This window comes from Cyprinodon variegatus, unplaced genomic scaffold (genome assembly GCF_000732505.1).
Source record: "Cyprinodon variegatus isolate N-32 unplaced genomic scaffold, C_variegatus-1.0 Scaffold695, whole genome shotgun sequence".
NCBI lineage: Eukaryota > Metazoa > Chordata > Actinopteri > Cyprinodontiformes > Cyprinodontidae > Cyprinodon > Cyprinodon variegatus.
In genome coordinates this window covers 282996-296717 of record NW_015151148.1, presented here as the reverse complement: position 1 = coordinate 296717, position 13722 = coordinate 282996, and the positions used below count along the sequence as shown (strand labels likewise).

Genomic DNA, 13722 nt, shown 5'->3' with positions numbered 1-13722 from the left:
TCTTCTACTGGCTGTTATCTGGTATATCTGATTGTGTACAATAGGATTTTGAGCAAAGTTTTTACCATTAAATTTATGCAAAAGGTGTCAGTTGCAAAACATTTCAGAAACCGTATGTATCAAATACGATACATTTGGCATTATAGGGTTAAATACCAACAGACCATTAAAAAAATGGGCTAAAATGAAGCAAAACTGAATGAATCTATTTTTGAAACACACACAGTAGCAATTAGAGAAATTAAGTAAGGTAACAAAGTATTTGTCCTTTGTTACACCTCAGATATTTATACATACAATAGTAAAGTAAATTAGTTTGTTACATCAAAAGCTGCTGGAAAATATCATCATTCCAGACAATAAATGCATAAAATGCATCTAATTTTTACTGATGATTCATGAATGAATAAGAAGTAATTTACAGTTTTAGCACATATCATTGACCAGAAAATCTGAAGCGCTGTATGTTCAGAACATAAGTAAAAAAATAACACAGGTAATATTACATAAAGGCTTATAAAGAGCAGGCTAACTGGATGCAAGTATAATGAGACAAGGATGGACCCAAAGTAGCTGTCTGCTCTGCAGTGTGTGGTATACATCACATAGACAGCTACCTTCACTTGGGGTTGGCAGACTCTGACACCCACCAGAGAGAAGACTCAGACTCTGAGCTCTGACTCTTCCTCTATTCAGATTGGATAAGACTGTATGCAGAGGTGTTGATGAACAATTTAGATTTTCCTTCTGCTTGAGGATTTGATGATTGAATACTGTGACTGAACACTCCCTCTCAGCATTTCGCTGACTTGTTTGTTGATGTTTTTCTGGGTGGGTAGGCACAGATCCACCAGACAGACTCTTTCTTTAGTCCACAATTCTAACTAGATTTGATGGCAGCAATGCTGCAACTCAACTGGGTTAATAAATAGGGTGAAACTTTTTCGGTAACTCTCTTCATCCTATCACCTCTTTTTTATATAGTGTTCAATTTTTTTTTATATATTTTGAGCCCTTTTTAAACCTAATCTCTAAGAGTATGTGATTTAATCCCGGAATAGCAGAGGGTTTACAGTGAAGGCTTTAGAGATTTAATAAAATACACTATAGAATAAACAGCATCTGGAAGACCAAAGTTATAAAAGAGGATCTTTTAACATTTCACCGAGCTCTGTTCAACCCATTATCGGTTAACAGAAAATAACACAACTAAAAGGTAACAAAAATTGTTTGAAAGCACAATTAGTAGTTTAAACTCTTGCATTTAAAAGAAGTAAGGAATCCTTAAGAAAGGCTGCTTGCAGTTTGCCATGAGCCATAGAAGGGACTCAGTAAATGTGGTAGAAGATGCTTCTGTCAGATAAAACCTGAACCTTTTGACTCATTTACAAAATGCTGCGAGATAAAAAAAAAATGAACACGCCACAAATACACCATCCTGTTTTGAAACTGATATGTGGCAGCATCATGCTGTGGGCAGGTTTTTGTCAGGAGGGCTATAAATGTTGGTCAGTATAAATTTAGATGGACCAAAAGCCAGGGCAACAGTACAAAAAAAAACCTGAAAGATGGTGCGAGACCTCAATTTTACTTTTTGGCCTGATCGCAAAAATAAAACTTAAATGGCCCTTCATTCTTAAATGGAATGAATTATTTTAAACTTCTCCAGGCAGACGTTGCAGATTTGCAACAGCTAAATGCTACTTAGCTAATTACTCCACATCCATATCTTAAAGGAATAGTACACCCAAAACATGATTAGCCTTCATTTTCTACTCACCCCCATGCTGAACAACACTCTGGAGTACTTTTTTGATATCTCAAATGCATCTGGAGATCTGGGAGGCTTCTTGCTGTCTGCTGACATTCAAATAATGGAGGTCTACTGTATATTGCCCGAGACAGAAAGGTCCGTAAAAGTCCACAAATAACGTGTCAATATTCCTCCATACTGCTCGTCCAATGTATTCCAAGTGTCCTGAGTGGGTAGCATCCAGAATTTACTCGAAACGAAGTCATTTAGAATGTTTTTAGAGCATAAACAGTAGTGTATAGGATTTTCCTGAAAGCGCGCATGACTCTACGGAAACCGCGGCAGACCAAACCAGATGAAAGTGCGCATTCAGCTCGGCAAAGAACTCATGCTCTTCCTCAACACTGAAGTCCTCAGACATTTTTCTTTCGTTGTTTTTTTCTTTGCACAGGTAAACAGCACATTTCTTCTTCTACGCTTGCATTATTGGCAGAGCAGACGCTGAATGCGCACTTTCATCTGGTTTGGTCTGCCGGCTTCCGTAGCGTCATGAACGCGCAGACGCGCGCTTTCAGGAAATCCTATACACTACTGTTTATGCTCTAAAAACATTCTAAATGACTTCGTTTCGAGTAAATTCTGGATGCTACCTACTCAGGACACTTGGAATACATTGGACGAGCAGTATGGAGGAATATTGACACGTTTTTTGTGGACTTTTATGGACCTTTCTGCCTCGGGCGGCATAGACCTCCATTATTTGAATGTCAGCAGACAGCAAGAAGCCTCCCAGATCTCCAGATGCATTTGAGATATCAAAAAAGTACTCCAGAGTGTTGTTCAGCATGGGGGTGAGTAGAAAATGAAGGCTAATCATGTTTTGGGTGTACTATTCCTTTAAGAGCTTTTGTTACTCAGAAGTACAACAGAAGGACTTAGTTGTGCATTTGCAACAAACAGTTTCTCTCCAGCTCATCAGATAGCACTGCTGACTCACTTTCAACATGGCTGAGTCCTTGATGTCACTGAAACAGATTTTCTAAGCACCAATTTCATGTAAGTATCACTACCAATTTCCTTTATTTTGAAATCAATACTACATAAGATTAATCATGAATGTGTATAGATATGACACATGCCAATTAGTAGATTTGATCTCCTCTGGGTTTTTCACCAGAAGCATCTCGATTTCAATGTTGTGGATTCGCAACGTGTGCCCAAACAGGTACCAATGGATGCAACATGTTTTATCCACTAGTTTGCCTATATTTTGAGCAAGTTTAACAGAAACGGCCTTCTCAAGAGGTTTTGAGATGTCAGTGGAGAAAAAGTTTGAGAAAAAGTTGTCTAATTTTGTGAGAGAAATTTTTTTTTTCAAATTTCTTTTTTTTTTTTGTGACATTCAAATAAAGTTAACGTAGATATCAGATGTAGTCTTCAGTGTTAATTTACCACTCCGGGCCACTGTTGCAAATCTGCAACATCCCAGAATTCATTGCATGAGAAGGTCTCTCTCAAAAAAAAAAAACTGAATTGTATATTACTACCCCATATGATCATTTTCTCCAAATATCAGATTTTTCCTGCAACTACAACTTAATTTTTTTAGACTTAGATTTCAAGCTGTTTAGTTTTAAAAATGTCAAAAAAAAAAGAAAAAAAAGAAATAAAAAATGCTGGGATGTGTCTAATAAAAATTGACTCAGGGGCACAATCTTTTAAAAATCTTACTTGTAAAGGATGTTAAAAACAATAAAAGTGATTTTAAAAATTCAGTTTTCTTTAGTTGATCAAATAGAAATCCAAAATTATTGTAGTTGTGATGTTTCAAACTGAAATGCACTGTGATTGCCCTATTAAACCGCCCCTTGATATTTTACGAATTCTGTCCTTTTATATTAAGGCCTATGCTGTCATCTTTAGGATTCTGTTTGATATTATTGTAGAAATATTTCCACAGGACATTAATCCAATTATTTTCTGTACATGTGATGCATCACATCAATTATGATCACCTCCAGCAAGACCAGAGGATGAGGCTGCAGCTGCAGACTTTTAGGTGTGATTCGACTATCAGGCAAGTTTAGATTTGTGGTGGTCTTATAAGAATTTGCATATTCGAGGCATTCCGGTAATTTAAAGCACAGAAGCAATTAAACTAAAGGATGTCTCAAGGGTTTCCACCTGGTTTGAACCCAAACAAACCCTTTGATCTCTGTTAAGTGGCTGCATTCATATTACCAGACCTTATCTGAATAGAATTCAATTATTTCTGAATCTATGGAGCAACACAGTCAGGGAGAAGCAATCACTGCAGGATCTTGGACAAGTTGGGGTAGTTGCAGATCACCGAAGATGGGTGTCGTAACACTGCCCCCTCATGGTCAGAGTGACACAAGAAAAAGGACTTTAGATATGAAGTGTGCCTTATTGTGAAAACTAGATTCAGAGATGCAAGGCTGTGCATCACTTTTCTTGTCTTACATCAGTTGATGCAGGGCACCTTCAGGCAAACACAAAGGATAGAAGCTACAGGGAAGACTGTTGTTTACCCTCCCATGACATCTACCTTCTCCTCATGCGTTGCTCATGTTAACCAGAAGCAGACACAAGTTACAGCTTGCACTCTGAGATTTGACCTGAACACATGTTTTTAAGTGGAAAAATTAACAAATACACAGAAGGAGCCTTAAAACTTGGCTGCTCGTTTGCAGAGAGGAAATTGCAGATTTCAAATCAAATTTCACCACAACATTGTATGACCCTGTGATCTACAAATAATAAATGTTACTGACTTTTTTCCAGAGCATTATTTTGTACTTTAACTGGACATTCAATAAATCACTATGTTATTGGATATTCATGTTTTCCAGTTACTGAGTTTCCCAAATGAAATGAAGCTACATCAGATCACAAATGAAGAAGTGTTTCACACATATGAGGGATTTGCTTTGGTGATAATGTGCTACACAAAGAGAAGGACTTACAGCTGACATAACTATAAATTTTTAAGTTTTAATGGAATTTTAAGAGAATAAATAAAAACAGTCCAACTTTTCTTAGAAAAAGAGCACAATGGACGATATTAAAAAATACGCAGTACCAAAAACTGTTAAATTAAATATATATTCTATACCGAAGACATCAGGGGGCCCTGGCCTTATCTCTATGGAGGACCAGGAGAGTCACTGAAAAGAAAAAAAAAGATGTTTCAAATTAAAATTTTAAATCTTACAATTTGAAAATTATTTTCTAATTGCACATTTAAGAGGAATTGTGAATTGCATTTATGAATCCATTTTGAAATAATGCAGCTTGAAACATCTTTTCAAGTCCTATTTCTAAATGGACATAAAAAAAACCCCCGCCATTAATACCTTTGCTAATCACACATCCTTATTCTGTTATATCTATATATAAAATTCTATTATTTATATATATATATATACACACACACACACACACACACACACACACACACATATATATATATATATATATATATATATATATATATATATATATATATATTATTTTTATATATTTTTTTTAACTTTATTTAGTTTAAGTTCACAAAATCACTGAAATTAAAAGTAAACTAACCTGCCTAACTCTGTCCGATCTCTAATTATCACTCATATCATCCACCTGCTCGTTCTGCTTTATATACGGGTCAGCCCAGCTAATGGGCCAGATCATTGTTTGTTGTATTTTTGTTTTGTTAGTTTGAGTTTATTCCAAGGTTCATGTCCCCGTCCCCGGAGGCTTTTAGTGTTTGTCTTGTGATTTCCTGGTCGTATCCTGGCTCTTTCCTGCTGAGCACTCTCTGTTTCTGTGTTGGCTTGTCGGGCGGGAAGCTAGTTTAAAGTCCCAGTTATCCTGGCTCCTGGATGGAGACCAATATAAATTCTGCAGTTATTTTGGTACCATGTCTTGTCTCTGTCCCTCAACTGCTGAGCCTGTCTTCACGCTCCATGGATTCCTGGAAGCATGGATTGTTCTGTTCCTGTGTGGATTGGAAACCCTGTCCTCCTTTGATCTGTTTTCCCTGACCAGCATGGACTGATCTGTTAAACCAGGTAAGTGACCTGGTCATGATCATGGTCACTTACCTGTGTTTCTCCCTCCAGAGTGTCAGTGACTGGGTCCATCTGCCCCCTTTTTTGACAAAACGTCAGAATTCTGAGTTTAAAGTGAGAATTCAGATTTTTCCCCATATTATACTGAAATAAAATATAAAAAAATCCTTTTTAAAATCTTTTAGTGGCCCTACACTGTAAAAACGATCTAGAAATTAGGAAAAAATGTGTTGCATGAAGTGTATTTACCCTTAATTTGAGCAGGTAAATAAGATGATTTGCCAATGGAATGAGTATTTTTACTCTTAAAATAAGATAATTAGCTAATATGCACTTGAAATGAGATGATGCAATTATTCCTTTCTTATTCTAAATGTAAATTGTCTTGTTCCATTGGCAAGGTGTCTCACTTACCTCCTCAATCCAAGAAAAAATGCGCTTATTTTAAGGAAAAATGACTTATTTAGATTTCAATTTTCAATTTTCCAATAGATTTTCCATTAATAAAGGATTAGTAGATGCAATTTAAAATTCCTCTTTAATAACTAAATTTAAAATGCACAATGAGAAAAATGCTTTTTAAATTGGATTTCTTATTTCAGGATTTAAATAATACATTTAAAATAGCTTTTTATCTTTTTACTTTTTCTCCTGATCCTCCATGGCAGATGTCAATATGCCGGTTAAAACGTGGGCACAAGCAATGGCACACTGACCCGAACCTTAGGTACCCAAGTCCAGTCTTTCAGTTTTACCATTTTGCCCTTTAGATACATCTCCTCTCCAACACACCTGAATCTAATGGCTGAAAAGGTACGTTGGAGGATGGACATCTAGAAGTTGCAGGATGGTAGCTTTCCATGACTGGCTTTGGGACTTGGCCCTAAGCGCATTTTTTTTTTCTTTTTTTGTGAAGCATAGATTTAAAGCATAATTCCATTGAAAATGTGTGAACAGAGAGGAAAAGATATGTATGAATATGACAGCATCTGGAAAATCCCTGTGATTCCAACAGTGAAGCAACCTGATATAATCAATATATGGAGCAACTCCTCAGACTTCTATATCAAATCTGCTACAAGCGCGGCCATGAATGAAGAGATGAGTCAAAATAGCCAGAGAAAATTTGGTGATGTCATGCATGATGGAGCAGCTTGTTTCAAGGGAAACATGATGTCACCATTAAACTGACAAATACAAAGGAAATAGTAGGGCAAGATTCAGCCATCAATCAAGATTTGGACCAGAACATAATATTTCCTGATGCTATTTGAAGGGGATGTTGCTAATTAATTTACATTGGGACTGAAAATAAGGAAGTAAATTACAAGTAGGACATCATACTTTCTTAAACTGATGCATTATTGCCCCCCTTTTGCCTTCAAACACCAATCAGTGACTTACTTTTTATTCAATTCTTCTTGACATGTCAGCATAAGTCTTTTTCTGTTTCTAAATCCTGCAGCCTAGAGAGAACAGCTGGTAGAATTGAAATCGAGCACACCTACACAGGCTATTATCTGCTTTAGCACCAGGAAAAAAACAGCTATGTATTTATTGCACATATTCAGTGACAACAAAAAAGGAAACTGCCTGTGGAGGAGTGAATAGGATCTTGACAGCCTTTAATCAAGATGCTTTAAATGGTCCTTACTTTAAAATGAAAGTTGAATTGCTCGTTCCCCAGTCTCTGTATGGATGTTGTTGTTTTCTGTGCAATAGATTTAGAGAAATAAAATTACAGATATTAAATTCAAGGGAAAAACATTGATCAGATAAACTAAACTCAAATTAAAACAAACTTAAATTGTTGGAAGTTAAGCTGTCAATTGAGGCTGCGCAGTGGCATGGTAGGTTGAACTGCTGCCTTGCCAAAATAAGGTTCTGAATTAGTTTTCCGGCCCGGGGTCTTTCAGCATGGAGTTTGCATGTTCTCCCTGAGCATGGGTGGGTACTCTCCGGGTACTCCTCCCACAGTCCAAAAACATTCACTGTTAGGTTAATTTGCTTCTCTAAATTCTCCTTAGGTGTAAGTATGTATGTGAATGGTTGTTTATCCTGTTTGTCTCTGTATTGCCCTGCGATAGACTTGCGACCTGTCCGGGGTGTACCCCGCCTCTCGTCCCTGGCACCAGCACCCCTCGCAAACCCCTGCAGGGATAAGCATGGCGGAATGGATGGAAGATGTCCATTGAGATCAATTCTCAAAGAAATGGGTATACCGTAAATCCTCTAATATTGGCCTGTATTCCATTAACAGCCGGGTCTCTAATAATGGCTGGTTTTGCTGTCGGCGGGGGTAAATAATGGCTGGACGCTAATACAGGCCGGGGCTATAATTGGAACCAACGATGTTCCTGTGCAGTCCTCAGCAACCTCTGATAGTAACATGCAAGTACCACAGGGGGGCAGTGTTTGCTAACGAATCCAATCCATTAGCTTGGGAATTCCCATCCTTAGCGCAGACAGTGCTGCAGACAGGAGGCCGGATTGTTTGGTTTTTATGACCGGCTGTGATGGCAGAACAGTTTCCATTAATTTATTTTAAAACTTTGTTTGGCCAAGAATCCATTCTGTGTCTTTTTTTTTGTATTGCCGTGCAGAAAAATAGCAGCTGCTGGAAGATGTCTGAATAATGTTCTGTAAACCGTTATGCTAACTGTACTTTTTCAATAAATTAACCTAGTATTTTATCGGTTCAAAGAGACACAATCTGTTTTTATTCATTCCACTGGTCGTCTGTTTTGATCAAATAGAAATAGAGGCCTGCCTCTAATTCTGGCCTCCTTCCAATAATGGCCTGGACCAAGATGCACCTGAGTGAAATAAAGGCCCCGGCCTATATTAGAGGATTTACGGTAAGACTCAATGTATAAACAGAGCAATTGTTTCAAAAGAATTAAAATTTTACTAAAAATGTTTAATTTTAGCTGCATAATATAAAGAAATTATTGGAAGTGAATATGGTAAAGCATTTAGTTGTTAGCATCTTGATATACTCAGATTAGCTAATTGTACAAAAACTGTCCTAACCACCATGGCCATATATCAAAATCTAATGGTGCTACATGTTGAATCATGGATTAAAAGAGACAGATTTGGTAGAATTAGTCAACAGATCAAATAAGGGCCTGTCTGACAACATGAAGTAAGGTAAAATACCTTAAAAAGCAAATATTTCACTGATCTAAAGAAATTCTAGAAGAGGTGATAAACAAACCCATTAACATGGAACAGTAAAGAAAGGTCCAGAGACATCATAGAGCTCATATCCACTAATGGAGATTTCACCGAATAGTGGTGTAATTTACTATGAAAAACAGAGTGAGTTGAAAACTCATCCAGGAAAAATACAGAAACATCTGAAGCCCATCACAGCTCACTTATTTCAAATAATGCCAGTGTTCATGGTTTATGGTAAGACAAAAGACCTGGGGAAAAAAAAAAAAAAACATTCTTGAGAGTTTTCAAGTCTGCTTCTGATGACCAAACTAAACACAAGCAAACTAAACATTTTTCAAAAACTATGTCGATGATTACCAAGATCAGAAACATATTCTGTGGACTGATGAAGAGTTGAACTTTTAATGACGGTGTGCTACCTCTTCAATGTGGCAGAAATCAACAAAGCCATTAAAGAAAATATGTTTGCACTCATTCCACTTCAGGGCAATGACAACTTGTCAAAAATTCAGAATTAGAAGTTAGATTTCCAATTACAGTTTTATATGCAAGATTAATCCCTTGGTGATAAGATGCTACAAGTAGGTAAGAACAAATACAATAGACATAAATACATTTGGGAAAATATAATTTTCTGAGAAACTCGGAAGGATTTTCTCCAAACACAGCATACACCAGTGAATTTCAAGCCCAACAACACACTCTTACAAAAACTGGTTCATCCTAAAGACTGAACGCCCAAACCTAAGCCGAGCGGCGTTGTGCATGCCTACCAGTGCAGTGAGGACTATACAGCCTCTACATTGGAAAACACATGATACAGCAGAGGAGAGCCAGCAGCTCTGGGCAAGATTCAGCTGTACACTTGCACCTCGAAAACAAAGGAAACAACTTTGAAGACCAAATTGTTCTGATTTTGGACAAAGAAGACAGATGGCTTGAAAGAGGCATCAAGGAGGCCATCTTTGTCAAAACAGAAAAACCATCACTGCACAAAGGGCGGAGGATTGTGGTTTCAGCTTCCTAGCGTTTATGATCTAATCATGGACTTATTCCCAAGAAGTTACATAAACCATTATAATTTAAAAGATCAACAATCAAATAGAACAAAGGGTGGCATTTTGATTAGCGTCTGACTTTGAGTGTATGCAGGAGGTTGGTCTTCCATGCTTCTGAAATACCTCAGCACTCCTGGATGGGTGTTAAAATGGCTTCAAAAGGACTGAGCGGGAGTCCGGTTGCCTTAAAATTTAAGCCTGTTTCTATTTGAGAACTGTCTGGATTATGCACATCTGATAGCAAACCTTGGTGCAGGTAATAAAACAGAACCTAAAAAATGTGGTCAGTCATATGGCATTAATAAGGACAGCTTTTGAGATTGCTCCCACCGTCCAACAAAAATAAATGAATCAAATTTGGAGAAAAAAAAAATTCTTAACTCTATTAAGTGTGTTAAATTGAAAGTAATATAGCATCTATTAATTCCAAGTTAATTCAGTTGGATTCTAACAGTTTTATTGTTGATGTTCCATGAAGGTTCATGTTTCCAGGTGCAGAAACTGGACTGTTGTCTCTTGTCTGGCAGAAATCATCACTTATGATTTCCAGAGTAATCATGTTGTTATTTCTCTGGAAATATAACATCTCCCTCAGTCTTCCAGTGATGCATTCACTTGTTTTCAGTCTGTTGGAGTTAAAAAAAAGAAAAAGAAAACCCAGTAACTGAAGGCAGCTTTCCAGTGGCTGTGAGAGAAGTTCAGCCAGTCGGGCAAGCATTCTCACAAATCCTGATGGATTCCAGATGGGAGCCCAGGCCTAAACGGGGAACACACACACACACACCCACCCAAAATCAGGGAGAGAGTGAAAGATTGGACCGAGGGAGGAGGAAACATAAAAGCCTTTACATGTACGTGGTAAGGAGGGATTATTTTTGTCATGATCCTTTATGACGCTGATTGCAGAGAGCTTGACAGGTGAAGAGTAGGTGTCGATTTTTGTGAACGGATTTGTGAGTGAGGATCATGGGCATGGCACGAAGGTGGTGGGCTTTACTCGCTGTTTTTTACCTGTGCAGCCTGCAAGCATCTGGTCGGCACCAAAGGAGAGGTAGGAAGACTTCCAGCTATTTGAATCAATCTTCTCAACAAAAAAAAAATAAAAATATTTATGAATACATCAGATTTCTCAGGCATTTAAACATTTCACATCGTAATTGGAAATCGCGATTTGAAAGCGAGAAGAAAGTATTTATCCTGCAAAAATTTAATATTTTTTAAAAGTTCCAAGAGTTTATTAAATCAGGAATAAGATATAGATGGTGATGGATAATTTCTCTCTTATGGGCTGTTCTGAAAGAATGTGTTTTTCTTTGAAAGTTCTTAGGAAGACTTGATAGACATGGAACGATTAAATTCCAGTGAAAAATGTCTGGGTTACTTACTGGATCAAGACTCTGAGGAAATTCCTATCCTAATAGTCACAGCTCATAATCTTTCAATAACATACAGCGCCATACAAAACAACAGTGGATTATTTCTTTCAGCTTCTAATTAAACGTTCATCACCGGGCTGCTCTTTCACTGTTTTTGGAAGCTTCTCTTTCTCCCAAGGAATTTTTTACAGCTTTTTCCAAGGAATAACACTTTTATTATTCAGTATTTTCAAAGATCTAAAAAATCAGTTTAATTTAGACATGTAAATACACCATAAATAAGTAATAAATAATAACTTATTTTGTTTTTTGTTGCATTAAATTGCGTATTTGCTGTTTTAGGTCAGCTAAGATTACCAAGAATATTTCAGTTTACAAAAATCCCACCTTTAAACAAACATCCTCGTTTTCTAATGATACTGCCACCTGTGGCCAAAGCACAGAACTGTAGTACTCTTCAGCTCGGTTGCTTACTTCGCACTCGTGCTTTACAAGTTTCTTTGTTTTTTTACTTTTTTCACCTGCTGTGGAGTTGCTATTGGTGTCTGATTTCAGCGGAAAGCGAGTCGCTTCTGAATATCTATCAAATCCAACCTAAATTTAAAGGCAGGAAGAGGATTTCGGCTGTTTGTTTATTTTTGAAGGCGTTAGTGCCCGCCCCTTCGCAGAAATTCTTTATGCTCGAAACGCCTCCACCAGTAATTTAGTATTTCACCTAGAGAGGCTGCAAAGTGCCAGGATGCACCTACTGTAGTCAGCAGGAAATCTCCATAAGAAGAAGAGTTTCTGCCGGCATTATCACAGCAAGTCATATCTACAATTTGTTTGTGTGTTCTTGCTGCTGCATGTTTCCATCCATCCATTATTTCTCATGTCAAGCAAGGGTGCTGGTGTCTATCTCCAGCTGTCTACTGGTGAGAGGCAGGGTCAACCCTGGACAGGTCGCCAGTCCATTCACACACACAGTCACACCTAAGGAGAATTTAGAGAAACCAATTTGCCTAACAGTCATGTTTTTGGACTGTGGGAGGAAGCCAGAGTACCCGGAGGGGACCCACGCATGCTCAGGGAGAACATGCAAGCTCCATGCAGAAAGACACCAGGCCGGGAATCAAACCCGCAACCTTATTGCTGCAAGGTAGCAGTGCATGTTTCATAATTTAAAAAATATACAGTACTTACTACATAATTAAATGTAATTTACCTGTCCAGCAGGAGCTTTGCAACCAAAGCATCCGTTTTCACATCTTTTTTGCTCCTTCAGGGCACGTCATCTCCGAAAAGATTCTCCTAAACACACACTCAGCCAGCTCCATTCTATCGTCCTTTCTCTCCACTTATTAACTACATTGAAAAAATGCTTTTTCTTAGTGTTAGGTTTGTCAGGATTCTTTTCGGCCATTGATGTTCAAGTTAATAAAAAAGAGTGAACAAGCGTAGGAGTACCTCTTTGTGCTCGGGCATAATGGTGGACCGTCAGCTAAACAGCGTATGATTTACGCTTGGAGCCTAGGTTAACAACATACGCAAATTTTTTGATTGACGAAAAAATAGCCAATCCACTTTTCACAGTAGGCAAAATGAATTGGCTAATGTTTTGTCAGCCCCATCACGGCCAGAGTTTATGGATTCATTTTTTTTTTTTTAGGGGGGCATAAGTGCAAGAATGCCATCCACCACTCAATTGGATGGCAAGTCATTTTAGATCAATCTGGACAACTTAAATTCTGAGAAAAATCCTCTTTTATACCTTTAACCCTTCGATTGTTTGCTAGATAGACTCAAACAGCTTGTGAACTTTTGACCCGAACTATATTCAGGGAAAACAGGCTACAGGCTTATAGATGCATCGGTGCTGAACTACTGCGGTGTCAGTCTGCACATCGATCAATGTTTTAGTCGTAAATTTTAAAGATAATATTCAGCAAATGCGTACAAACTATATATGTAAATTCAGAGGTAATCAAAAACAAGTGTTCGATAAAAACAGTTTTTTCAATGTATGAAATGGTCACATGTTTCTCCATTTACTATTTTTCCTGGAATTGTAACAGCAAAAAGTCAAACAAAATAGGCTTTAAGTTTAGAAAAACACTCTGGCCATACATTGATCATAGTTTTTGTGATCAATAAACATTCAATAAAGTTGTTGGTTGATACATTTAAAGGATGGAAATGGTAGAAATTCTTATTTTTGATCAATTCAACAAGGAAAAAAAATTATTAGGGCTGTCAGTTTTAAAGCGTTATTAACGCGTTAACTGCGTTAGACT

At 37.5% G+C, this 13722-nt stretch overlaps 1 protein-coding gene across 1 annotated transcript in view; it reads left to right on the top strand.

Annotated features, from left to right (window-relative positions):
* Positions 1-10875: 10875 nt before the first annotated feature.
* LOC107097422 (protein FAM180A-like) overlaps positions 10876-13722 on the top strand; it is a 22397-nt gene continuing 19550 nt past the window's right edge. Inside the window, exon 1 of the mRNA XM_015394561.1 lies at positions 10876-11124. Coding sequence (XP_015250047.1) covers positions 11040-11124 — 85 coding nt within the window. The 5' untranslated portion in view covers positions 10876-11039. The remainder of the gene's footprint in view (positions 11125-13722) is intronic.